General features: G+C 41.8%; 2 protein-coding genes across 2 annotated transcripts in view; one reads left to right on the forward strand and one right to left on the reverse strand.

The window, feature by feature from the left end:
* The first annotated feature begins 7,297 nt into the window (after positions 1-7,297).
* On the forward strand, positions 7,298-25,790 carry HBP1 (HMG-box transcription factor 1). The gene is made up of 11 exons (XM_065658675.1): positions 7,298-7,379; positions 11,516-11,708; positions 12,805-13,039; positions 13,945-14,077; positions 14,834-14,945; positions 15,077-15,189; positions 15,504-15,660; positions 16,230-16,374; positions 18,817-19,146; positions 22,921-23,062; positions 24,676-25,790. Exons 1-11 carry the CDS (start codon positions 7,365-7,367, stop codon positions 24,691-24,693), a joined length of 1,593 nt encoding a protein of 530 aa, XP_065514747.1. The 5' UTR covers positions 7,298-7,364; the 3' UTR covers positions 24,694-25,790.
* COG5 (component of oligomeric golgi complex 5) overlaps positions 25,292-27,790 on the reverse strand; it is a 186,545-nt gene continuing 184,046 nt past the window's right edge. The window contains exon 22 of the mRNA XM_065658674.1: positions 25,292-26,614. Coding sequence (XP_065514746.1) covers positions 26,500-26,614 — 115 coding nt within the window. The 3' untranslated portion in view covers positions 25,292-26,499. The remainder of the gene's footprint in view (positions 26,615-27,790) is intronic.

Raw genomic sequence — 27,790 nt, forward strand, 5'->3', positions numbered from 1 at the left:
TATGAAAACATTCCTAATTCTTAACACTTCCATGTTGATTTTAATAAATGATGTTATGCGGATGCTGTGTCTACTCAGAATAGATGACACAGTGTGGTAATTGTCATAGATACTTTGTATTTGATGATTTCCTTGAAGCTTATAGCTGGGAAAAAGCTGCGGAGTGACAAATTTAAAGATAATCAGAGACTTTGGATTTTCTGAGTCCCAAAGTAGAGCTTCGTGTTGCAGCAGTTTTTTTGTGTTGCTCTTGGGTATTGGATGATTTCTGGACTTTTCTTTGTCAGTGAATTCAGGAGGATTTAACCAACAGTAATAAACTGTTGCTTTGTGAGTTTTGTCTAAAGCATTATATCCTTCACCAGTCAGCACGTGGGATTTCTCCTGGATCTGTTCATGTGTGCGCTGCAAACATGCCAGTCCTTGTCTCATAAATGTGGTGTGTTCATCCTAAGAAGGAAATTATACCAAGTCACTGATTTTTTATGACCTTTCAAAAAAAGGTAGATAATTCTAATAATTTTAAACAATACTATGTCATGTTTACTTTATGAGACTATCTGTGTCCATACTTAGATTACCTATTGCTTCTGTTATTAAAGATTTTATCATCCTTGTTTGTAGCGGGGTCTCTGAAGGAATGGGACTTGGGCAGTTACTTGGCATGTACAACTTAGTTTGTTTCTCTCCTCTCTTCTCAACCTCACCAGCAATTTGTAATTCTGCAGATGATCTAAATGAATTTGAGAGATGGCTAAGTTCTAGTGGGGGGGGGGGGGAAAAGCTCCAAGGAGTTTGCTGAAAGTATGTCCTGCTGCGTGAGGAGAGAAAAGCCTGAGAGAAATCCTGTACAAGAACGGCATTCATGGGCTCACATGTGACTAAGCAAAAGAGAATTCACATGGCAGCAAAAGTTTACAAATGCTTTAACCACGGGGGAAAAAAAAAAAATTGCCCACAGCCCTCAGTTGATCACAAGACACAAGCCCTGAGGAAAGCAAGCTTCCTTGGTCCTGGTGCTGATGCCATCATTTTCTACATGTCATTTGTTTGTGCTTCATGAGATTTTCTTAAAGTTCATGTGGAATAAACACTTCTGAAATCATTCCCTTCTGGATCTCCTGTTTGAGGTCCAGATGTGACTGATCGTGGAAGCCTTGGGGCAAAGCTGTGAAAAGCACTGTGAGACCATCTACAACCTAAACCGCTGACTCTCCATCTTCTTTCCTCGAGTTGTCTTTTGTCTTCATAAAGACTATTCTGGTCCTTGCCAGAATGGTGGGTTTGGTTTTGGTGATTTGGTGTTTCGTTTGAAATGTTTGGTGCTTTAAGCCTTCTATAAAGTGATGCTGGGATCAGTTACATCATTATTTGTGTCATTTTGTAGTTTATTACACACTTTCCATGGCAAGCATTCTTGCTTTTCAATATCAAGAGTTCTTAGATGTGCAAATTCAGGATCTGCTGGTCACCTTTCAGAGATGCCCGGCACACCAAATTCCTAGTCGTTCTTCAGACACTTACTGCATATGATCATTTTGCTGGACGAAGAGCTTTGCTGAAAGTCTGTCGGCCACAGCATGGACATTCTCTCATGCCCTTACTAAAGTTTTTGTGTTATTTTAAAGCTCTTTTTATCCATCCATACATGTGATGGTTATTTTTTTTTAGTTTCTAAGATACCTTCCTGTGTCCGTAGTCCTCAAGTAAGCACTACTGCAGTTTTTTCTAGGAGGAATTTCCTCTTTGTATGCAGAGTATGTACAGATCTGTGCTGTTGACTGTCTTACGAAATTTAGGATGATTTTCAAATCATTCAGAGAGCTGGATTTCCTTCTGATACATACCAAGACTGTTCCTAAGTTCTTCATCTACTTTTTTGGCTCAGAAAGAGGCTTAACAGGCTGGACATGCTCACTTCATGGACTGAAGGGAAGTTGAATAATTTTGGTAGGATATGAAAAGCCGAAAGAAAATTATATTTTAACATTGTCTCTTCCTTCACCCTGTTTCTGTCTCTCCCCTTAAATGATCTTTATTCTGAGGGCCAGCTGAAGAGCCAGTGGCAGCAGGGGGATGTAAGTCAAGCGGAGTGACCGGCTGGGTCCATGCTGGGACACCGTGGCCTGGTTGACAGGGCGGTGGCTCTCCCCTCCTCGTCTCCTTTGTCCTGTCCCTGTCCCTTCTGCAACAGCAAATCAAGCTGAGCTGGAGTGCAGGAATGGTGTTGCCATGGCTGTGTGAACACCGTGGGTAGGGCGGCGTTTCTTGTTTAGAACTGGTAAAGGTGTGTGTATCTGTGGGGAAACGGGGAAAAGAGAAAGGCCAAACTATTTCATAAAAGAAACTGTTCCCAGTCAAAACTGTGTGAAGCCTCTGACAGCAGGTTAGACTTAGGCCATTGTGACAGTATCTGTTGACTCTAAGCTTTTCTTATCGAGGTAAATGAAGACAGCCTAAAAATAGCATCATGGCATGATATGAATACTTTGTCCTTTCTTCTTTGAGAGTATTGATTTTTTTTCAGCTGAGCAGCTATGAAGTTTTGGGAAAGGATAACACTCTGCGCAGGTCTCTTTGTGGAGCCTCTGGGACCTACTCCTCCACATCTCTGAAGATGCTGGAAACTCAGTTCTGATAAACGTCTTATTTGGGAAAAGCTGTCCAACTATCACCAAGCTATATCTTCTTTTTCTCTTCGTTGCTTTGTCCTTGTGGAGTCAGGTGGTGTGACTATCTTAAGCAACCTTAGCTTTACTATACCTTTAGTTTTTGGCTGCATCTGTGTGGTTACACCCATAGTAGGAAATTTTATGTGCCTGAGACCATTTGCTGGTACTGAGGCACTGAATGATCACCATTCATACTATTTTCCAGTGTTCGTGTGGGTTCATTTATAAGCTGTCTTAGAAGCTTTCTTCCAGCTTTCCACATGGGGTGGCCATACACAGATGGCCAATAGGGAATAGTCCTTGGCCTGCGGTAGCTCCCAGACCATATCCGAAAATTATTTGCTATTGGCCCACATAAAAACTATGCCAGGGCTCTTCTAAAAAAAAATTACAGTACAGATGATTGTTTTCCAGTGCCCAGGGACACTCCCTGGCATTTTAATTTACCAGGCAGCATAGAGGGAACCTACAGATCATCAGTAGTCTCCTGTTGACTTACTTTTCTGCAAGCTTTGAGCTGGGATCAAGGCGTTCCTTATTTATTGCTCTTCTGGATTGTTTCTTCATATGTCAGGTCTTTCTTTTTTTCTGATACTATTGTAATTCTTTGTATTTCTCTGTCTTCGTAGGTGATAAAAGCTTAGCTAAAACTGGAATCTGTACCATAATGATGTGAAATAAATTTCTCATTAATTCCTGATCTGTATCTGGAGAAGAAAAAAAAAATCTCTGGCCTGTTATTTATTCTGTTTCTCCCCAACTTGAACCACTGCAGGAGGCGAGTGAAGTTTATTTTCTAGCACTCAAGAAAAAATATCTTTCCTGGGAGCAACAAGTCCTCTGTTCCTCTGCTCTGCATCCCCACCAGCATCCTCTGTGAGGAGATAAAGAGGTGAAATGTGGAGGTGGGCATACCCAGAGCTGTCCTTAGGAAGGTGGAGAGAGCCAAGCCCCACTGCAGCTGGCCACAAAGGGCTGCGAGAAGAGGGAAGGAGTACAAACAGCTTTAGGAGATGCAGAAGTTGTAGTGAAAGGAGAAAACTGATGTGGGAGGGTCTGGCAGAACCGCTGCTGTGCTGGGTGGAAGTGGAAGCTCTGATGTCTGGGGAGTGTTTAGTTAATGACTGAGGGTGGATGTCCACCTGTGGATGTGAAAGCTCCAGTAGCAGATTTAAAATAATGATATGTTATTTCAGAAAGTCAGCAGTAGCAGCTGTGTCATAAGGGCAGGACAGGACATTGGCTTCGAATGGGAGAGATTAAAAGCAGAGATAGGCACAAACCCAACACAGAATATATATTTTTACTAATATGACTTTGACTGTAATGTTCATTTTTAAAATCTACCTTGTGGTTTCTTGACTGTGGCTGGCAATTTTAAGAGGTAAATAGCTAGGATGCAGATTTACCTGTATCTTTATTTTCTGTTTATGTAGTCTCTCCTGCTTATTTTGTGCTTCTAGGTAGTCATCCATAATGTGACAAGAACTCACAACTAACACTTCCCAATCCCTCACTGTATTTTCTACCTCTCCTACAACAGCAGAAGCAACTGAATCAGCAAAGCTACCAACAATGGCCGTGTTACACAGTATTGACTCATTCTCTGAGCACTCATTCATTTTGGGCATGGAGTAAGGTGAGGTAGGGGTGTGTGGAGGGGGAGTAATGATTTAATTAGAGACTAAGCACACAGCTAAGAGCACGGCATGGACCTAATCTTTGTTCTGAAATTTAGAAGATACATATTCAACTTCAGTCAAGGGGGTTAGTAAGTAAGTAAGCTTTGAGACAATGTTATGTGTTCTGCTGCCATCTGCTGCATGTCCTTTCACTCGTTTTCTCTTGCATCCTCACTGTTAAATGTTAATTTACCATAGGCAAAGGAGAATAAGTAGATTTGAAAATAAGAAAGCTGTTACATTTCTGTTTTTAGAATCTCAAAACAATTCAGACATTCATCTTTACGTGATTTTAATCTCAGTCCTAGGTAGGATACACATTTTTATGCTTTCTGGGTAAGTCATAGATGGTGTGGTATCAAGGCTGTAATTCAGCAGTGGTATTTACTTGTCTGCATCTGGAATCTGGGCCAGTGGACCTCAGAGGACTGGGCTTCACACCTAACACTCCTGCCTAGATTTTTATAGAGAACTGTGAACCTTCACAGCGAATAGACCTAATGTTTAGTTCTGGAAAAACACTATTCCTTTTGGGTAGAAAAAGCACATAGTGGATTGGAAATGTGCTCCATAACAAGGTGAAAACCTTTAGGCCAAACAGTCCTTTTCTGAAGAATCTGACGGGGCTTCAGACAGGATTTCGTATCTTCTGCAGCTGCTTGATCCATCCCCTGCGCTCTCCACCTCCCACGCGGCGGCAGACAGAGCTTTCTGATGAGTAAACTCCGAATTCTGCCTTGCAAGTGGCTGCACCGCAAGCAGAGTAGCCCGTTTGCAGAATGGAGACATCTGCAAACACAGGTCTTCTGCCAAGCCTTCATCTGGAAATGTAGGGTCTGCAGAAAAGTTCATGAAAAACTCCAAGAAGATCGGGTCTTTCTCCAAAGAGACCAAAGGCAGTTTACATGTGTACGGGAGATCAAAAGAAAAAAGGGAAGGGGAGGAAGGAACACAGCTTTAAGGTTAACTTTATTGTGGAGTGGTGTAAAAAAGATCATTCCTGGCTTACCAATTTTCAATGTATTAAAAAAAGTATTTTAGAGAGAGGATGCCATGAAAGCTTTCTTTTATAAAGATCAGTTAGGAAAAATCTGAGCTTGTGAGATGTAGAGTTAGACAGTTGATACAATAATAAGCTGCCTAGTCTCTTAACAGCTGAATCTCAACATTAATTTTCAGATTTTTCCTGGAGGCATTTGTTCAAATAACTCTTGTGTTTTCAAACTGGGAAAATTATCTGCAAAGGGTTGGCTTGTTATGTGAATAAGCACACAAGATTTTCAGTTAAATTCCATGGCACTGGTTTTTCTGCTCTTTTTAAGTTAAACATGCACATATACATATAAAAAGTAATTTCAAATTCATACTGTGGAAGAGATTACATGTTTTTGAAAGTAACGTGTTTCTTCAACAGCACCTACAGATGGTAATAGCAAACTATCACTTCTTGGAGAAGCCAAACTTAAACTGATATGCCAATGACACCTGCATACCGAGAGTGTTTCGATGCTAAGTACAATTTCGGGATGTGTGTGCTTTTTTCTTTTCAGTCGCATTACCCTTTGTAGACGTGTGCGAACAATGAAGCCAGCCTTCCCTCTAGTGGCCACTAACCGCATGTTTCATGGGCCACAAAGCTTGCACAACTCCAAATACGGAACCATTTCTGTTTAAATTGTAGTAGTTAACTCTTTTTTTTTAATTATTTTTTGCTTATTTTCTCACACACCTGTGTTAGGGTGCCTGACAGTCAGAACTGTTGCAGATACCGCATTCCAACAAATGCCCTGCTACAGGCTTTAGGACACGTTACCACGCTTGGGACGATGTTGAAAATACAGAAAAGGAAGAAATGCTTTCCTTGGAAAGACCCCAACAGCTGCAAAATCTTGGAACTCTCCCTCAGTTTCTGAAATCCTGTTGTAACTTCTGAATTGCGCATTTATTTGCTTTGTATCGGATCACGCACAGTAATAGATTTCACAAGGATGTGGCCTCAGGAGCCCGTTCTTCCCTCTGCCGTCTCCCAGTCACTAAGTGGGCAAATCTCGTAACAGCTGTAGTCCCGTTTCTCTGCCAGTAAAACAGAAGTCGGATCAAACCAGGTTGTTATTTTGGCAACAAACATAAGGGAACGTCCGGGAGACACTAATAAAATAAATCCGCACGGATTTAAAAAAAAAAAAAAGGTTTTTTTTCCTCACCAACTTGTTTTGGACCCGGGCCCGCCGGTGTCCGCGCCAGGGCCGAGGCCGCGGCGGAGCAGCTGCTGACTCACGCTCTGACCTCTGGCAGCTCCTCTCACCTCCGCAGCCTCCGCCGGGCGCAACGCGAGCGGGGCCGTTTCGCGACGGCGTTGGAGCGTTAATGAGGTGCCGGCCTCCCCCGACCCGGGGATCGTTACGCGCAGGCACCGACCAGGGGCCCGGTCACCGCTTCCACGCTGACGCTGTGAGCCAGCGCCCCGCCCGGCCCGGGGGAGCGGCGACAGCCAGAAGGGCCCTCCCGCCGCCGGACACCGCGGCGGCCTCTGCCCCGCGGCCGCACCGGGCCGGGCAGCGCCTCCCCGCGCTCGGCCCCCGCCGGGCGCTGCGGGCCGGGGGGCCGGGGCGCGGGTACACGTGTCCCGGCGACTCTTGTTTACTATCGGCCGAGCGCCGCGCGGGGCGTCCTGGGAGCTGTCGTCCTATCGCCGCCAAGTCGGCAGGCGGTGGCGGCGGCGAAGACGACAACTCCCAGAATGCGTCTCCGTGAGCTGTCGCGAGCATTGACCAATCGGGGCGCTGTCTGCGGGTGATTGATGTGCAGCGCGGTGCAATCCGCTGCGCAGCAGAGTCAAAACATGTCCGCCCTCCGGGCGGATTCCTGATAGGCAAGCCAGGCAGCCAATAGGAAGCGGCTGCGGGTTGAGCAACGTCGTCTTCGACCACTTGGTGACCGAGCATCGCCAGGGCCGGGCGGGACTCCGCCGTGGGGAGGAGGCGGGGGGGCAGTCGAAGGGAATTTGGTAATGGCGACGGGTTTGGTAAGTGCTTTAAAGTTTGGAGCTGCCGCTTCTAGGGGCCTGCGAGGCCCCGGCGGGGGACGGACAGAGTCCGCCGGGCCGGAGGGGAGCGGCGGTGGCCGCGGGCCGAGCCGAGGAGGCCGTTGGGTTGTGGCTTTCGGCGGCGGCCGAGCCCGGACATTGTTTACTGGGCGCCTTCCCTCAGCGGCGCGGCGGATCCGCCGCCCTCCCGCGGTGCTGGGCTGAAACCGGCGGGGTGCGCGGGGGCGCCGGCGCCCCTTGGGGCCCTTTCAGCTGCGGCGCCGGACCCCGAAAGCCAGCGAAACAGAGCCGGTGCCCCCCCTTGTTTTCCCCGGGGAGCCGCCTGCCTGCCCCGCTCTGTCAGAGCGAGGGCGCTCTGCCCCGCGGCGGGGAGCGGCGGCTGCTTGGGGACAGAAGCCGGGGGGAGCTTTGCGGCAGGTGGGGCCGGCGCGGCGGGCGGCTCTGCCCGGGGGCACGGTGGGTGCGGGGGCCGGGGGGGCGCCCCCGTCGCCTCCCCCCGGCCGGGCCGAGCTGTTACGCAGTTGTGAATGAATGGGGCCTTGCGCGCATGCGCGCTGCCGCCTGAAGTTTATAAACAAGGGCCGCGTCCAGGCGGGATCACATGACGGGCGGGGGGGAGCGGGAGCGGGAGCGCGCTCCCGGGCGCGGCCCCGGCTCAGCCTCGGGCCCCGCGCTGGCGCGGAACCGGCCTCCCCGGGGCTGCCCGGGCCGCTGCGGCTCTCGCCCGCGGGTCACGTACTGCTGCGGGCTTTGATTCTGCTGTAAATCTCCTCCTTGTGTAATCCGAGCGGTGGCTGTTGAGTGGCGGGCGGCTGGACGGTGCGGGAGGGGCAGCGCCGCCTCCTGCGGCGGGGGAGGCAGCGCTGAAGCTGCGGTTCGGCCTGCGCGATGCTGAAGGGCCGTGTCTGCAAAAACATGGTGAATCACGTTCCGTGCCCCGCTCAGGCTGCGGCTTTTTCTGGCTCGGGGCTGCGGAGCGGGGATCCCCGGTCAGAGCAGCTCTGCCGGTCACAGGCCCCGGTGTCGATCCAGTCCTGCCAGTATGTTGTGTTTTGCTTGGAGAAGCTGTTCTCTGTGTTAAACTCCAGTGAATTACTGCAGGTGAAGACCTTGCCTGGGACTTGGGAAGTAGGTTGGGGGAAGGAAAGCAAATAACACAAGGAAAACCAGGGGCAGCACTTCCACCCAGGCATTCCTGCACAGTGCGGTGTGGGTGGGTGTTCCCCAGTTCCTGCTGAACCCCTTCTCAGCCACAGTCTTGTATTTAGTTTTGTCCCGATTTTTTTTTTCCCCCACAAAAATAGTCGTGGTTTAATTAATAAACTCTTTTTTCATATTGCCATTTGTGTTACCATGACAAGTTCATAAATGAAGCCATTTAGCCTCTAAAGAAAACAGCAGTAGTTATAGTCCTATGAAGCATATTTCTAGAAAACATCTGTTGCAACAAGTTTTGAACCTGAAGTCGAATTTGGGAAAAAAAAAGAAAAGTATCTTTACAAGCTAGGTAATGCCATTCCCTTAATGTTCCAAAACATTGAAAGGCTGAAGACGAGAGGAGCACATGATGTCCAAACCAGGCTTTAATAAAGTCGAATAGAAAAACTGAAAAGTAAAGTTGGGCGTATTTTTTTGTTTTTCTTTTTAATTCATTGGTTAGAGGATTTTTTGGCTTTTGTACAGGAGTGGCTTTGGTTTAGAGGAATTCTCGTGACTTGGAAGAACAATTCGTTTCTCAAACAAGTGTCTTTGTTGTCAGACTAGCATGTTATATCTGTACCTTATATCTGATGTTCATTGTGTTAGGATACCAGGACAGGTACTTCAAAATCTTGGCAGCTGATGGGAAGGAAGGAGAAGGTAACATCCTCAAAATAAGTTAGGTCATTCATTTTGGCAGGAAAATGGGAGAGAAAGAGAGAAAAAAGAGGGAAAAACAAGGCAGAAAGGATGTAGGCAAGCCAGAAAAACAAGGAGTGGCTTTTCAGAGTTGATTACGTGGAGATAATCGTCAAGGTCCTGACCTGTACTATTGAGGTCTGATTTTTCCTGTTCAGAAATGACTGAGCTTTCTGGTTTTGTGGTGGTCTGTAATTTTACTGTCCCGCATGGGTGGTAGAGGAATAATTTGTATTAAAGATGCTTCTTACAGGTGAAATACACATTCCATTGATAGTTTACTTGATTGTATATTCTCATTACTCTTGCCTTCGCTTTCACCTCTTCAAAATCAGAATTACACTGTTGTGGCTATTGTAGTAGTGCCCTTTGAGTAGAATCAAACATCTTATTTGTGTTTGGAATGCAAGCTTATGTAAGTTTTGCATGTATTTGAAAGACTAGGAGATGAGAAGGTTAGAAATTTTCCAGTAAAAAAAATCACTTATTAGGTCAGGCCTCTTCTGGTGGGGCCAGTATGTAATTTGATGGGTTATGTCTGAACTATATTATGTATGGGACAAGCTGCAAAATGAATGAAACAGATTCATAGAATGATTAAGAACATGTCATATTGTATACACATAATACCTTTAAACTATTTTAATAAAGTTTTTTTCGTAATAGTTATCAGATGGCTTTTTATGAATTTCACTGAGGGAACTTTCAGGCTGATGGTCTTACTGTTTTATATGAAAATACTGGACTATTTTTAGCTATTGTTTGTTTTTCTGTAACGTGCATGATAACTTAATGGACATGCATGTGGTAGACTTTTCAGAATTTCTTTCTTACTAATGTGTTCTCTGTGCTTTTTTGAGGGACTTGCGATTACTTTTTCCATGACACTTCATTAAAGTACGAGGTAATCATGTTATGGTAGCTTTAATTCATCATAATCTGAAAAAACTGTAGATAACCAAATTACTAAAGACTGTATAACCTTGTTTTCCAGCTTTTAGAGACACTGGTTGTGTAGAATAGTCACAGAATTTTCCGACTGCTGAAGATGTTTCAAAATATTTCTTTTGGTATAAATGTTACAGTACTGGGATTTGGGGAGTGAAACCGCAGTGATATCTACTAATAGAACCTTCCTTTTCTTTCCATTTACAGCACAGGGAAGGATGTTAGCAGTCAAATGTGTTTGAGACCATGTCTGGAGTTGAGGTAGCGAGGGATGTGAAGGGCGACGAAAAAGGCTCCTGCGGATACGCTGTTGGTGAAAGGGTGACCAGGGAGAACGTGGGCCTGATGCTAAGTGGTGTAGGAGACCCCATGCTAGTCCAGGCTAAGGACGGCATGTTCTTTGCTTTGTTCTTAATTTGCAAGGCCTGTTTCCAGGTTCTTCAAGACCCTGGGCCTTGCACCATGCATCTGAAGGAGCAGGGTCCTTCTTTGTGTATGGCAGATGAAGAGCAGGTTGGGGCAGGCCAGGTCTGTGAGCAGCCACGCACCATCGGTGAGATCGGGTGCAAGTGTCGGGGGGAGCTGGTCAGTGTTGTGAGGATGGTCTCCAAAAGGTGGTGGATTTGGTGGCGGGAGGGCTCCCAGTAGCTGGAAAAAAGAAAATGTCACACCTGGCTTCGAGGAGGAGGAGGATGTGGGGAAACTACAGGCTGGTTGGCCTAACCTTGATCCGCAAGAACAGCCATGTCCTGGATCTTACAAGGCAAGAAGGTGACCGGGAATAGCCAGGACAGGTCAACCAAAGGCAAATCTTGTCTGACCCGTCTGATTGCCTTCTGTGATGGGATGCGTGGCTCAGGGTACCCAGTGAATGCTGTTTACCGTGGCTCGAGTGGTGGTTGAGGAGGTGACCCCAGACTCTTGGAGGCAATGGGCACAGGTGTTGGCAATTGAAGTTCAAACCATGTGTAAGGAGAAACTTGTTTACAGCAAGAGTAGTCACTGGAACAGGCTCCTGAGAAGTGTCAGGGAACCTCCATCCTTCAAGATACTAGAAACTCAAGTGGCCAGGGCCCCAAGGAGCCTCATTTGACTTTAGAGTTGGCTCTGCTTTCTGCAGGGATGGTACCAGATAATCTCTAGAGGTCGCTTTCAAGCTAAATTATGCTGTGATTCTCAACAGACTATGGAGGACTTGGGGTTCTGGTAGCGAAGTAGACGGTAAAACAGTTTGTGTATACAAATTTTTAATGTCTGTCTCTTTAAAGTCAGATACTTTGGAACATCCTAACATGGTCTGGGAAGTGAAGACAAATCAAATGCCTAATGCAGTTCAGAAGCTCCTTCTGGTAGTGGACAAGAGAACTTCAGGCATGAATGAGTCACTGGAGTTGCTGAAATGTAATGAAAACCTGCCCTCTTCTCCTGGATATGCGTCTGGTGACGAACACATGGAACTTGGTAAATAACATGACTTTTTCAGAAGCAGCCAGATTCTGAAGTTTGTTGTAGTTTTCCTATAGTGAAATTACTGGAAGCTTAGATTACTGATTTTTATCTTAAGTAGGGCAGGGAATATGATAGTAACTTGTGATATCTGAAGGTCTTATTTTGAGTCACTTTTCCCTTTAACCAATTTCCAGTTCTGACACACTGGCCTGTTGCCTTAAATGTGTTCTTGAACTCAGAGCTACAAATTTCTGCTCCTAATCTCCAGAGAAGCTTTTTTTGGCACAAGAATAACAAACGGAAAGCTCAAGAGCTCCTCCTAAAGGGAAATTACGCTGCTTTAGATCAGCTGCAAATAGAGATTCTGGGCTAGAAGAACATTTAACTTTGGTTCTTATTTATTGGAGAAAAATAGCATGTAGGTTAGAAAGTATTGATTTAATCAATAAAATCCTAACACACTTAATTGAAGTCATGGAGTGATTAAGAGTTATGATACTTAGTTACACGAAAGCATGTAACACAGACTTTTGTTAACAAGCTGGACTCTCGTATTTTGTATAACGTGTGAAATGTGTAGATTATTGATAGGAATTCACCCCTACCAGGCTGTATACCCAGCTTTCATGACTTCTGAGTTACTTAGTTCCACTCTGTGGTGGAAACATGGAAAACTTTTAACTTGTACAGCCCCTGGTGTTGATATTTTTTAGTGTCACACCTGCTGAGACATTAATTTAGTTGCCTTTTATTGAATGTTTTAGTATTTTAGTGAAACATGTTGCTACTTTTGCGTAATTCTGCAGTACAATTCTGTGTAAACTAGTCAGTCTAGTAAAAACTTCAAAACCAGAACTACATTTTTATCTAGTTACTTAATGTTTTTCTTAAACTGCTTGTATGAATGTACAATAGACTAGAGACATGATTATTTCTGTGGCCATTTTGTTCGTATTATGAATAGGGTTTGTGAAATGTTGGTAATTATAATATGAGAAAATAAAATTAGTTGCTTTGTGGTTCCGTTTTGATTTTTATTTGCAAGATTTGTTGTCAACTAGAATTTATCAGTGGGTATAGTTCTGGTAATTCGTGCATTTGTTTGTAGATGATCTTCCTGAACTACAGGCTGTGCAGACAGATTCTACCCCACCTGCACTTTTCCAGCTTGGTGCTGATGTTTCACATCAGGAATGTTCAAGGCCTTCATGGAACCAAAATACCTCAAACAGCAATGCGGAAAATGCTTATTCTTGTGAGAATGGCGTGAACTGGTTGACAGAATTAGCAAATATAGCCACAAGTCCTCAGAGTCCTTTGATGCAGTGCTCTTTTTATAACAGGTACTGACATTCATTTCCATGTTGAACTCTAAGATTTATAGTATTCCGTCTCCAGAAATATTCCCTTCACACCCTCTGACTTTGAACTGGAGGCCTATTTTTGATCTTTCTATATAGAAACTTTATTCTTCTATAGACAATGGCACAGGGCTCATTTCAGAGCCTGTTGCAAGAGCTTCTTAATTGCCAGCCACGAATGAGGTAGGGCGGTATAAGGACATTGCTTAACCACAGAAGGCTCAGAAATTATGGGTATTTACCTCATGTGAAGGAGCAGATGAAAAATGAAGATGAACTTGTTATGTTAAATTCTTAATATTTACTAGTGCACTGACTTTAGATTTTTTTTTTTTTTTTAAGAGCTAGTTGGAAATCTTGTGCAATGTGGTTTTTATTAATACTGTTTCACATTTGTGATCTGTAAATTCCATAAGGCTGTGAGAAGCAGTGTGGGATCTTAGAAATTTCTGGGCTTCACCTTCTATTGTACTGGTTTGGTCTTAGGTTTGTAATAAGAAAATTAAATGCAGTACTGTTAACAGTAGCGCAGTTGGGATTTAATCATTAGGACAGAGAAGATATCTTGATGTACTCTAAGAAATGAGGCATCCGCTTCAATATATTTGTGAAAACTTCAGCATTGTGACAAGGAGATGCTGATGTGGCAGTAGTACTGACATTTGGGTGGTGTATAGAAGCTATGCACAAATTATGCTAAATACTCCCTTTGCCTGAGCTTGCACCCTTTAATCATCCCATTTGAATATTGGTGTGTAGGAAGTTTGTGTGGTATTCAACTGATGCAAACAGCAATATTTATTAAATAAGACCATTTTAGAGTAATGGCAGCTAAGGTTTGTATTGTCTTAATCTGAGATACTTTAAAGTAAATTTTTCTATTGTAGATCATCTCCTGTTCACATAATAGCTACAAGCAAAAGTTTACATTCCTATGCACGTCCTCCACCAGGATCCTCAAGGAATGATCCTAACTTCTCCAAGAATGATTTGGATGAAACACCAGTCAGACATGAAAGGGTGAGCATGAGTAATGGGTTAAGCTTTTTGAAAAGAGAAGCTAGTTTTAAAAAAAAATCTGTTTAGTTATAATACCAATCCTATTTAAGCTAGATTTTCTGTTACTTTTCTTTTTACCAAACATAGTAGGCTTGTAGTACTGCATCATTGAGTCCACATTTTTGTGATCACATTCTAAGAAAGCTCTACTTGTCTTGTAGTTCATTCTATAGCAGGCTTTGAAAAAATTGTATTAACTTGTGTGCTGTCTCAAAAAGGAAATATGAAACCATCTCCTTTTAGATGCACAAAAACTGTCAGTCCTGCTTCTCCCTTTCTTGTGTAGTGTCTGAAACTTGCCTGGTAAAGACATTGAGTTTTTCCCAGTGATTTATCTTGAACTGACTTGCACCTACAGCTTTCCAGTAATTTGACCATAGAGTAATGTGTACTTTGGGTGGTTCTGTGGAAGGCCAAGGAATGATGGCTTGTGAAGTGCTTGTACCTAAGCATAAGGTGATCCAGAGGTGCAAAATTAATCTCAGAGAATGAAACCCAGAAATTTCAGGATGGCACATTTCAAAAAAAGGAGATGAAAATATTCCATTCACATTTACTATATTCCTTGAGTCTTTTGTCTTCATGTTACATTCCTATTAGTATTTAAGGCAAAGTGATGACACAGATGCAAATTAGAGAATGTGTCTGAAGACATACAAGACCAGCCCTAAAATCTTCTGCAGTAAAATATCAACACTATTTTGCTTTTTTCAATAGGTGAGCAGTGAATCAGAATCTGGCATTTTCTGCATGTCATCACTTTCAGATGATGATGATTTAGGGTGGTGCCATTCCTGGCCCTCAACTGTCTGGCATTGTTTTCTAAAAGGTAAAGAACATGTATTGTCAAATAAGTATTTGTTTTGTTTTGTTTTCTTTTTTTTTTTTTTTTTTTGTAACACACACTTTCTACAAAACACTAATCTTTTTTTTTTCCCCTTAAAAAAAAAAATCTATTAGGCTCTCGTTTGTGCTTTCATAAAGGACGCAATAAAGAGTGGCAGGATGTTGAAGATTTTGCAAGATCTGAAAGCTGTGGAAAAGAGGAAAATCTCCCAGCAAGTCCTTATAAGGTAGCTGTTATTTGTATTAAATTCATTTCAAATATTTAGTTTCTTTTTTTCTGAGACAGTAATTAAAGGCACAGGGATGACATGTTTATACTAGTCTAGAGCTGATCACTCCACTATTTGGGTATCTTGCTATAAAGCAATTCAGCTGAATTCATTTAGGTATGTCTTGAATGTTGTATCATCTTTATTAATTTCTCGTGAGAGCACTAGGAATGTTGGTATTTTTTAATACAAGATGAGAATATAAACTTGCATGATACACAGGTATATGCTTTTCTTGGGGGAAAAGCTCTGAACTGTGTGTATGTTTACAGGGCTACGGTGCCGATGGTTTGAAGTTGATTTCTCATGAAGAAAGCATTTCCTTTGGTGAGTCAGTGCTGAAGCTGACTTTTGATCCTGGCACAGTAGAAGATGGCTTGCTTACAGTAGAATGCCGACTCGATCATCCTTTTTATGTTAAAAACAAAGGTATGAAATACTACAAGTATACTTGGTAGTGTATTAAAATATTCTTAGAAAGTGGTTGCAGATTTTATTGGCATCCCATATTGCTCAAGAAATTGATAAGAGTGGTGGTGTAGAATCAATTTACTATATTTGTAAAGAAATTCAGAATTTGAATTTAAACAGACAAAACTGTAAAGCTGTAGAAATACTGCATATATCTTAAGGAAAGATTTGATCAAATATATAAATGTAGCTCTGGAAAAAAGGAGAAAAAAATGAGAGAAACTGGGGGGAGAAAAGAAAGTTGCAAATGAGGGAGGCTTTTCTCACTTACTAAACAGGGAACTTCTGGTGATAAAAGTTTCCAGGTTTTGATTACTTTTCTTACTAGGAGATTTTACTTGAGATAAAAATAAACTATTTGCAGTAAGAATTCCCTGAGTGTGTGTTTCTGATTATTCTTTTGGGTGAAAGAAACTACATCAGAACATTTTTATAAAATGATATCATTTAGAGATACAGGATTGTTCCAGTGAAGAACTAGAGAGATTGTCTGGCCGTTTGTCTAATTTAACTCTTTACCACTTCAGGTTGGTCATCTTTTTATCCAAGCTTGACTGTGGTACAGCATGGCATTCCATGCTGTGAAATGCATCTTGGAGATCTGTGTCTACCTCCTGGACACCCTGATGCCATTAACTTTGATGATTCAGGTGTTTTTGATACATTTAAAAGGTAATTTTTGGATAAAGTGGCCTCAGTGGTTCTTGTATTTAATGAGTAGGCACCTTAAGTCTACAAGAATTTGAAGCGTGTAGAGGAAAAAGAGAATACTTATTGGTAATACAAGATAGAGGGGAAAATCAAGACTGAATATGAGGAAAGCTGTGTAATTATGTGCTCTGCTAACCTGCCACGTAATACCTTGGAGTGAAATAACATTTCAGCCCCTTTTTATGATAGTCTAAGCCAGATTAGATGAAGCAGTGAAAAAAAAATGTTTTATCTGTATAAATTGTTCAGGTAAAGTGGGTTATGTTTGAAAAAACTACTAGTTTTCCCACAATAGTATGTCTGCCGGCTATTAACTTGTGCTTCGTGTGCAGCTGTGTATCTGGATTATCTGAGTAGTTTCTTAGTAATAAATGCATGTGCTATAGCTTTAGAATACATGACTTTCATAATTAGTTCTTACTAGTTTTGTATACTGTGCTTTTTGTGATTCTTTTCTAATATATCAAACTTGCCTAACTCCAAAGTTTGATTAACTTTGAGTTTTGCCTTGCTTTGAGCAAGGAGTTCAACCAGATAACCTTCAGAGGTCCTGTCCAACATAAATTATTCTAAGGAAATAGTATTACTCAATGATTTTTCCATACTATTTTGAGATGTCTGGGTTTAGTAGAATCCATCTTCTCCTATGATATTGGATCCTTTTTAGCATTGTTTTTAGTCCGGTTGCTTTTTGTTTTTTATGATTAAAAAAAATAATTTAAAATGCTGTTTGCAGTTCAAGCCCTAGGAGCACTTGCATGATGTCAGTCTGGCATAGAGAGTTCAGATTGCTTGTCTTCACTCATTTGCTGTCCTGGTTTTTTGGTGTTTTTTTTTTTTCTTTCTTATTAACTCCTGTTCTGAACTGCCTATGTACAGAACTGTTAGAGTCATTATAGTTACATGTCACTGAAAAAATTTGACTTGTGGCTCCTTATTCATCCTGCAGTCCAGCTGAATACAGCCTGGATGCTTCAAATTCCTTGTCTCTCTTTCTGGGCAGAAGGGAGTAAGTCACTGAGAAAGGAACATGCAGCAGCAACTGTGGTTACAGGACAGAAAAACTAAAAAACACAATTCTGTTGCTGTGTTATGGGAAGGAGATTAGGAATAGCAAGGGTGTTTGTAGAACAGAGAGATCCTTTCTCATTATCTCAAACTTACCTGCAAGGTTGGCAGCATTATCCTTTCGTTGTTGCTTTTTCCTTTTCTGAGGGATTTTGGAGACAACCCTTCAGGCTCCACCCTTTCTCCAGGTTCTGTCCCACAGAAAGGAGCTGCCTTTGCTGATGGGGCTGGACTGCCACTTGCAGTCCTGCCTTCCCAGTAGTTCTACTTTGTGTGCAGAAAAAAGCTCTCCAAGGCCCTTATTTTTGCCATAAATTATGCAGCTATAGCCACATTGAGCAGTGAGTGAGCGCAGCCTTAGAGTTATATGCATTTTATGTTTATTTTTTGGTGGTAACTAGTGTTTTGGATTTATGACCGAGTAGCACTTTGACCAGTGTGTTTTCCCCATGTATATAGCATGCTAAAGACCGGATAGCCTGTGGTTCCCAGACTGACCTGCACACACCTGGAGATGATAACAAGTAGCCTGTGGAATTAAACTTCTTCTGTAGTTAATTGTAGTTGTTCGTCAACAACAAATTACAACAGTTACAGTATTTGGAGGTCTAAATTGTGTGGAAACAGCTCATCTAAGCTGTTGAAATACCTTGAAATATTGAGGAATCTCACATTTTTGTCACTAGAGGGCAGACGTCTGTCAGCTTTGAATCAAATAGTTTGCAACATTATGGATCTTTAAACAAATTTTTAGTATCAGTGGAAGGTTTGTCTGTAAAATAATATGTATTTAACTGCTTAGAGAAGTTAGTTATACAACTATATATTATAGTTACACAACTGTATAATATATTTTAATATAGTGTCTTCATTTTTGCCATTATTCTATATTTTCAAGTGAACTCAATGCTTATTCTTCCCACGTCAGTTGTCCCTTTCGGTACCTATAATTCACCAACTAGATTTGATTTATAGTAAGGACAGAAGCAGAAAGAAAGAAACTTATTTCAGAAGAGGATTAAATTTGAAGACGGTGTGTATTTAATTGTTATATAGCTTGGGAATTGATAATACACAGCAGATCTTGCAAAGTTGCAGTCTGCCGTCACATTGAAAAAACTATTAATTCATCTGCAAAAGTTTGATGTGGTTTTTGTGTTTTGGGTTGGTGGTTTGTTTGGTTTTCTTCACACTGACATTGCATCAAGCACAAATCATTGTCACACAAAAGAGACCGGAATACTAGAAATTTAGTACAGGTGAAGAGTGAGCAGCTCTCTAGGGATTTTACATGAAAATTCTTTGGTCATTTTACGATATGTCTTTTTCTTGTAGTTACGATTTTACACCAATGGATTCCTCTGCAGTGTATGTGCTCAGCAGCATGGCTCGCCAGCGTCGCGCTTCTCTGTCTTGTGGAGGATCAAGCAATCCAGATGCTGAGAGATCAGAATGCAGCAGTAAAAACTGTGCATCTGCTGCATCGTCACATCTTTCCTCCAATTCTTTGTGCAGCAAAGCTGGCAAAAGCCACAGCTCAGGGACTGCAAGTACTGTGAGTGCCACTTCTCCAAACAAGTGCAAAAGACCAATGAATGCCTTCATGCTTTTTGCCAAAAAATACAGAGTTGAATATACTCAGATGTATCCAGGAAAAGACAACAGGTAATGGTATAAAATTCTAGTTTTTTAATTACTGGTGTGCTAGCTGAACATCCATGTCTCACCTTTAAATGTAAATTTTGCATTTGAAATAAAATGTGTGTATATTGTTTTAAGAACAAGTTTTGTGAGATGCTGACACAAAACTTAAGTTATGGGTGGACTTATATATGCAGTACCCAGTAAATTTGACACAAGCCGATTTTGGCAAACTTAACTTCTGAGAAAGCATTTGGGTAAAGGAGCTGACATATGTATATATGTGCACCCAGAGTCACAAATACACAACTGTCTTTGTTTACGCTGGTGAGAAATGTCTGTGGGATAAAAAGTACCAGGCTCGCTGCTCATGTGTTGTATTGGAAAAAGGGAATTTCTGGTTCTTCTAATTAAGTCTTGACATATTATTGCAAATTGTTCAGTGCACTTACTATCATTTAGTCTTAGTCTGTGTATCATATTGAATAATGAAGTACTGGTTGTTGGGGTATCTGAAAGATCTTCATCCAGACAAAACATTGCTAAATTTTTTTTGTCCTAAAGGCATTCGACAATCTGCTGAAATTTGCAGGAGGAGCCATATGACCCTGTGTTTGGGGAAGGGTTCTTTGTTGGTTTGTTCTTTTGTTCATATGCACATTCATGTCTAAACTTTTTTTTTTAATATAAAGATGTCCATTACATATATTTTAATAATACGTTATGCTAATTGTGCATATGAAATATAAACCAAAATGTGAACACACACTGATCTTATCAGATTCTTAATATATATAACAACATGAAGACTGTTATTGTCGAAATTGCATTGTCACATAAAAATTTTAGTACTAAATCTGGTAAAAACTAAAGGTGACAGGGCTTTGAGAGGGTTTTGGCTATTTTATAATGTTCCAGTAAGGAATCTGTAACTGGTGTTGAGAAATAAAATCCTACCCTACAAATAACCCATCCTTAAATCCCAGCCAGTCTTGTGTGTCCTGGCAATGATGCTCCGCAGTGTTTATAGCAATTCCAGTGAAGCAGATCTGCTGCCTCCACATTCATTGCAGCTATCAATGAGAAACGGAACAGAGTGTCAGCTGGGAAAGTTTATGATGATTATATATTTAATTTAAAATGCTGATTTCAAATGGGTGCAGTGAACTGGATCTGCAGCTAGATGGATTTGAAAACAAATGGAATATTTCGGTGAGAACCTTGAAGGAAGGCGATGGCGAAGTTCCACGTGGGCGGCAGAGCGCGCCGCTTGTGTTCGGGAGGCAGCACGCTGGGGTACAGTTCTGTGGCATCCACAAAATAGAGCACAGAAGAAATTATAGAAGTTAGTGATAATTGGTTTTATAGGCATTCAGCTACTGTTGTTAAAGTGTTGCTGGGACATTTATTAATTCACCTGTTCAGAGGGAACTCTGTTTCTTAAGTCTAAGTATGTGTCATTTTCGGATTACTGAGTAGATCTTACAGTTGGTTACAGGTAGTACCCATTTCTGTACATGGAGTTCTTATGTTTGCTACAGTTATTTTTCTTACGCATGTAAGAAATGACAGCACTTGAGGTATTCAGAGTTAAATCATCTGTTCTGAGACAAAGTAGCTCAAGCCATGTCAGCAAGATAACGAGCTGTAAACATTAAAAACACAGGTTAACATTCACATGATATCTAAATGTAGTGTGGACCGTATGGCTGTACTTGAGAAACTGGTGTTAGGGTGGCACTTCTTTTCTAGATATTCTCACTGTAACCGTAGTTGGACTTGACTGTGAGTTCAGAAATACTTGAATAATTGGAGTAGTGTACATTCTAAATATGAAGAAAATCACCTGAACCGTTAACAGCGTTTGTTCACGCTGAACATAATTACTGAGTAAACTTGAGACGTTCTTAGCTACTGTTTGACAATTTGGTTTGGATTAGCTGCAGTGTAAGGGATGGCATCCTGCACACCAGTCTGTTGCTGAAACGTTATCAGGTGCCTCTCCAGCGTTGTCAGAGGAGGAGGGCGGCACACAGCGCGCTGCCGCGTTCTGACCGCTGAAGGGCACCTGAGGCAGGGATGCACGAGGGTCAGTGCTTTCTTGATTCTGGTCAGGAGAATTATTTCTCTGTTATGTCAGGAAGTTTCTCTGCACATTGTTTTTCAGTCTCAGTGGTTTGCTTATTGAACGATTTCCTTGTAGAAATGGAGCTTTTGTCTTTGCACTATATTTTTCAAGCTTTTTGAGATGTACGGATCTGTACTCGCTTTCAGTGCCTCAGTGCAGTTTTTTCTCTGGAGGTACAAAATCCATATTTTTGCATTTGAAATACAAAGATAGTGCAGTTTTATTTGGAAATGCAATGGCTTTCTCAGCAAACCTGCTCACTCTGGGTCACTGTGTTCTTTCCTGGGGGTATGAGTGACCCGATACAGTCTGGTGACCAAAACCAGACAGGTTTCTGGTGCTGTCGATTTGCCTCTGGATACTGCCAAAACATGAAACATCTGCTAATTAAGCTGGAGTGTGTTTAATTCTGACAACAGAACTAAGATACCGGTTCTTAATTTCAGTAGAAAAGCAGAACTTACGTTGCCAAAGAGGCCAGTGCACGTGGGTTTGATGGTGAAGGGATCTGGCTGCAGCTGGAGGAATTTGCCGTGAGGAGCCACCAGAGCAGGTGCCAGCAGGGGTGCAGCGCAGCCTGGCCGAGGTCTCGCTGTGACCTGGTGCTCTGCAGCTCCGGGACCCTGAGCGGTGCCGCACGGGCTTGCAGGAGCCAAATTGGGTTTTCTGGTGTGGTGCAGAAGCGCCTTCAGAATTGCTGCATGTAAAATGATGTGGAAATGGTTGATAAGACTCTGCTCTTCTTGGTTCTGTTAGTCTGTCAGTAGCTTTGCAGTCACAAGGAACTTTTTAATATGATAAAGCAAAGTACTTAGTCGTACACACCTTTTTCGTGGAACTTTTATCACTGTAATCTGAAGCCAGAGCATCCCTACTCAGCAGTTTAGTAGTAGTCATTGATAAAAGAGCTGTTGTTTAGAGATTTTCATTCAGTTATGGGATGGAGTTAAAAGCTTTAATGGAATATTGATCCAACATTTGGGAGTGCAGTTAAGCAGTACGGCATGATAACATGGGGAGATACTGCCCAGAAGACATGAAGTTCATACGAAGTAGGAAAAGCGATTGATTCAGCTACTGGCAATAATAATAGGTGCGTTAGAACAAACGAGAACTTTCTGGTACGTTCCACCCACTCGTGTTCTCCCCAGTGTGGGTAAAAGGTGGAGAAAGCTACACACATCTATTACATAGACATGGGGGGTTCTAGTTAATCAGATATTTGTTTGGCTGAGGTCGTATTCAGATCATTGCTCTAATTATTAGAGAACATATTTTCAGCAAATCTGTCATATGATCATCTAGTACAAAAGCAGAGCAAAACAAATGTGAGTTACCATTTGGTGGTGGTTTTCTTAACATCCCTATTTTGCTGGTTTATGCAAGTTGTTGTGTATTCAAATGTACTCCCTTTGAAATGTTAGAATGTGCATTGACCCATGCTCAGCTAACACAGAACTCTTAGCTGTTTAACTGTTAAAAGTAGTATGAGAAGATAATCAGAAACACGATTGTTTAAAAAAAAAATAATACACAGTTGATTTTCTTCTGTGTGTGTTATTTCCACTTTTAACTTTTGTCTTCTTGAAAGTGCTGAGATGAAAGAGGAAAAAAACAAGAGTATTTCTTAACACCTTATCCTGACCATACTGTAAACATTTCTCTTGCAGAGCCATAAGTGTGATACTTGGTGACAGGTGGAAGAAAATGAAAAACGAGGAAAGACGGATGTACACACTAGAAGCCAAGGCCTTGGCAGAAGAACAGAAACGTTTAAATCCTGACTGTTGGAAACGAAAACGAACAAATTCGGTATGTTTGTGAAGTGATCTTTTTCGTTGTGCAGCTAAATGTGTTCCTGTGGCAGCTAGAGTGGGTTTGTCCAGGCCAAACTCTGCTGTCCACTGCTGTCTTGGTAGCCCGAACCTTCCCATTCCTGCCCTGTGCTGTGGGACAGGTGGCAGGAGACAGACCAGGAGAGGCTCTGTCCCTCAATATTTCGTGAGGGTTCCAGGAGTTCTGTTGGACTGAAAGTGAGTGTGCTTGTGAAATGCACAAACTTTCATTTGAAGTAGCTGAGTTTATAAGGTTGTACCTAAATTACGTCTGGCCATTCCCCTCAGACTTTCACAAAATTCTGTTGTGATTCAATCACTCTCCTTTTTCTCCAGTAAAAGCTCTTTTCCATTTTTGTTTTTTTTAACTCATAGTTTCTATCAGCATATATGAAGTTATGGAGGGATCAAGTATTTTTCCATTAATCACTTTCATTTATTACTCTATTTAATTGCAAAATAAATAAAATAGATAACACTTCTTCTGTAGGGAAATAAATTGCTTTCCACTTCATAGAAGTCCATCCATTTCAGAGTCTGCCGTAATGTATTGGTAGGTGGTGGATGTATTAGGTAAGATAAGGGCTGTCAAGCTAATATATGATATAAAGAGAACATCAAGAAAAGGAGAATCTGCCAACTTGCATGTTCAGCTAGAAGAGCAGGTTGGAAGGAGAGAGCACTGAGGTGCACAAAATGCCAGGGCCTTTCCTCAGCCGTTTTGTGCCTGGGTAGGAGACCAGGTGTGCTGTGGGCTTTGCAGGTTTTAAGTTTTCATCCTCAAATTACGCCCCGTTCCTTTCGTGTGTAAATGAGGTTAACTTTCTCAAGAGTATATGCAAGTGTTGCCTTAAGGCTGAATCAGAAATGCTCCAATGCCAAGTTGCTTCTTGCGGTACGTACTTGGTGCTGAGTTTTCAGTCCCTTGGTGCAGAAGGTTTCACCAACTCCCAGCTGTGAAGAACAAGCTGGTTTTCTGTTCTCTGTATTCTATTGGAATCAACAGTGACAGCTGCTCTTAGATTTCCTTGTGGGGTTAGTTAAAATAATACGATTTATTCTGTTTTTACACTACTGCAGTCTCGGGCATGGTATGGTGAGATCAGGTTTGCTGTGCACCTGTGAGCTTCAGGAACTCGCTGGGGGTGTCTGTGTGTACCTGAGAGGAATGGGGTGGGTTGGCCTTAGTAGAAAGGGTGGTTTTCTACCTGCCTTGTAGTAGGATCTTCCTTGTCCTTAGGGCCTTCAGGCCAAGAGAAGAGAATCCATAGAACCTGTTACCTCCGTGTTACTGCAGGAAATACCTCTTTTTAAATGTTTTATTTCAGTGAACTAAGAATTTTGTTCACAGCTTGGTTACCTTACCAGGTAGTGATGGTGGACTCTAGGCTGTGACAAAGAAGTCTTGATGGTCTTTTGGTGATGAGGGATTAAAATCATGTGTTTCAGCCTTTTGTTTTCTTCTGAATAACTAACCAATGATTACAAGTACTTGTGGCTTTCAAAACGAGTGTTTGCTGGATTCAGGATAGTATCTAGTTCCCCTTTGCTCAGTAACTGCTTACCTGCTTTTCTCTTCTCTTTTCTCAGGGCTCACAACAGCATTAAGCCAGAATTTTCCTGTCGACTCTGTATTTACAAAATGGCTGTTGCTTGATGGCAAGAAGATGCAAGATCAAGGTCTTACTATTTGTTGTGACTTTGTGTGACCATAAAATACTGGCACCATCAAGTCAGAAATGATCTAACATGAGTGCAGATTTGCTTTTTACAATAGAGCATTAAGTAAGCTAAAACTATCAACATGTTAAACCAAATTGCCTTATTTTTCTTCCAAACTTCATCTATGTATCAGGTAATATAGGCTTGAAAATGGATATCCTGTGGTGCTAAAGTACTTTAGAAAGAGGCGAAGGAGACCTGTAAAAATGTTTATTTTTAGAAGAAAATGTACAAAAAGGGGAATTTAAAAATACGTAACAGCTGTTTATATACATTGATTCTTATTGCTGATTAATATGTATTGCACAACCATATTATTGATTACGATTCTGGGGCCTGGGCTTTTCTGAAATGGCAAAATGTATTCTCAGCCTCTTGCTTCCCAGCCTGCCCAGATGCCAACAAGTTACCGCAGCGTGGTAGCTGGAGAGCGCGGTGTCATGGAGCACAGGGGCTGCCACTTGGGTTGCCACGTCAAAAATTTGTAGCCACAAGTGAGCTGTTTTTTGCACCAGCTGGCACTAGTGAGAGCTGTTCTTTCCAGTAGAAACAATGGCCCGAGACAGGATGAAACGAATAAGTAGCGTTATCTCAAGAAAAAATGGTGCTGTTGCTATCATCACCATCATAGTTTTAACTCTGTGTTTTGTCTTTGCCACATATTCTACAATATTTTATTTTGCCATAAGACATCTTTATGGTGGGGGCAAACTTTGCACTTAACTGTACGTGCAACACTTGCACTTTACTTTTTTTTTCCTCCAACTGTCTAAAATTAGAGCAGCTGCATTAGGGTTACAATTGCTTCTGCTGTGAACTTTTACAATCGTGGCTTTTCATGTACTAAACAGCTGTGTGTTTCTTTTTTTTAAGAATCACAACTGTAAATTTCAGTTTATGACACGTGTCTACATGATGTTGCCCCTAAAATTTTTTGCACACTATATTCTTGTATATTATTTCAAATAAAGTCATTAAAATTTGGTGTTGTGTATTTTATAAAATGAAGACGACATCATGAAGTCAGTCCTGTAGAGTGTGATGCTTTGCAGTTAGGAAGCTGCTGAAGAATTTCAAATACTGAGTTCAGGATTAGGTAGTCAATGCTCTTTTTATTAGTTTAAGCAAAAAGAGAGTTGAAATCAATATAAATTATTTCAAAGTGAATAGCAGTGCAATAGAGAATCATTTATGTAAATTTATAAATATTTTTCCGTGTGTTAAAATTAGTGATTTTTAGATGAAACTCTAGAATCATCAGTTTCCAAAAGTACAATTTTCTGAATAAGGCTAAAATGTATCCAACTGTTTAAAACTCTACTTGTAGGAAAAGAGTGACTTCCTTATTTGAGATTTTCAGCAACTATACTGTAATATTCGAGTATATTCTAATTTTAAACCTTTCTAAATTCAAAAGGAATGCTAAAGAATGATTCATTTTTATTAGATGTAGACTCACAGCACATAGAAATTGTACAATTTCCTTATAATAGTTATGTATAAGTTCATTCTATAATGTGAATGTAAAGCAAGAAGGCAGAAGTTGCACAGATGAAGGAGGTAATTGCATTTCATTGTAAAGCCCAGATATTTGGGGATAATTTACATGAACCAGAAGTACAAAGGTGGCACCAAAGACCCATGACTGTGTTACTGTCCATTCCCTCTTTTGGAAGAGTTGTCCGAACACCTTCACTGAAGGGCTGACATCGCTTTCTGCAGCAGCTGAACCATTATGGGATAGACTGGTGCAAACTCCTTTCCCTCTCTTGTTCTTACTGATTGAACATAAGCTTCCAGTGCACCGCTGGAAAAAAAAAAGAAGAGTGACTGAATAGCATTCAAGTATGGTAAATTCAGGATCTGCAACTGAAATTAATTGATTTTTTTTTTTTCCCTACTGTGGAATTTTGCTGATATGATCTTGTGTGATCTTGCTCTACATAATTGTTGCCTCATCTTTCTCTCCCTCCTTACATGTTTTGAGCAGCGAACAAGTTAACATTTAAATCAGCAGCATGTTGCAGATGGCTTGAAATGACAGCTCTGACGCACAGACCTGGGCACATTGCTGCACTGGTAACCTTTAGAAACAAAAAGACTCAACTCCAGCTGCTGCAGACACTACGAGCAGAACTTACAGAATGAAAACTGGGGCACTGGTGAACAACCAGGGTGCCTTTGGATGATTCCTGGCTCAGTCTTCTGAACCGCTGCTGTCCCTTGGGGAGCACGGTGCTACCAAAGTTTATCTGTGTTCATGCGTCTTTGCTGTGTTTTTCTTCTACGTTGTCACAGAATGTCACACAGAGAAGTCTTACGAGATTTACATAAATACAGCCATTTCAAAGGTAAAAGGGGCAATTGTGATTACATACCTGTCTGTACTTAATTAAACTTGCTCTATAACACAGGGCTATCTTTCATCCAACAAATCTAGTAAATGGTGGTGTTGAATAACAGCAGAGCTGTAAAAGATTCTGTAAATGCTGAGCTGTTCAGATTTTGACTTAAGTAGGCCAAGTTAGTCTCACCATACTTAAATAGGGCTTCTAATTTAATTGATTTTTCTTCTCCTTTTCATGTAATAGATCTCACGATCATGGGGTTTCCTTCTAAACCCCTTTGTTATATTATGTTCCATTGGTGCTATTTACAGCAAAATTGTGACACTCAGGAAAATGCATGTACAGACAGTCCCCGTTCCAAGTGGGGACGAGGACAACTCCCAGCACACAGCGAATCCTCTTCTGGTTGGTGACAGCTGCAGCACCAACACCGCACGGACCTTCCCGGCCGTGTCAGACACCGTCCTGCAGGGCAGCAGCAGAGCTGAAATCATCCCGCAGGGGCTCTGAGAGGTTTCAGAACAGACTGAGCAAAGTAACAGTCCCTTGTGTTGGAGGGGACGCACCTGAGAGCTCTTCAGTTTTGGTAACAACTACTAGTGAGTTACTGCTGAGCGGTCCACACCAGGTACCAA

Source organism: Caloenas nicobarica, chromosome 1 (genome assembly GCF_036013445.1).
Source record: "Caloenas nicobarica isolate bCalNic1 chromosome 1, bCalNic1.hap1, whole genome shotgun sequence".
Taxonomy (NCBI): Eukaryota; Metazoa; Chordata; class Aves; order Columbiformes; family Columbidae; genus Caloenas; species Caloenas nicobarica.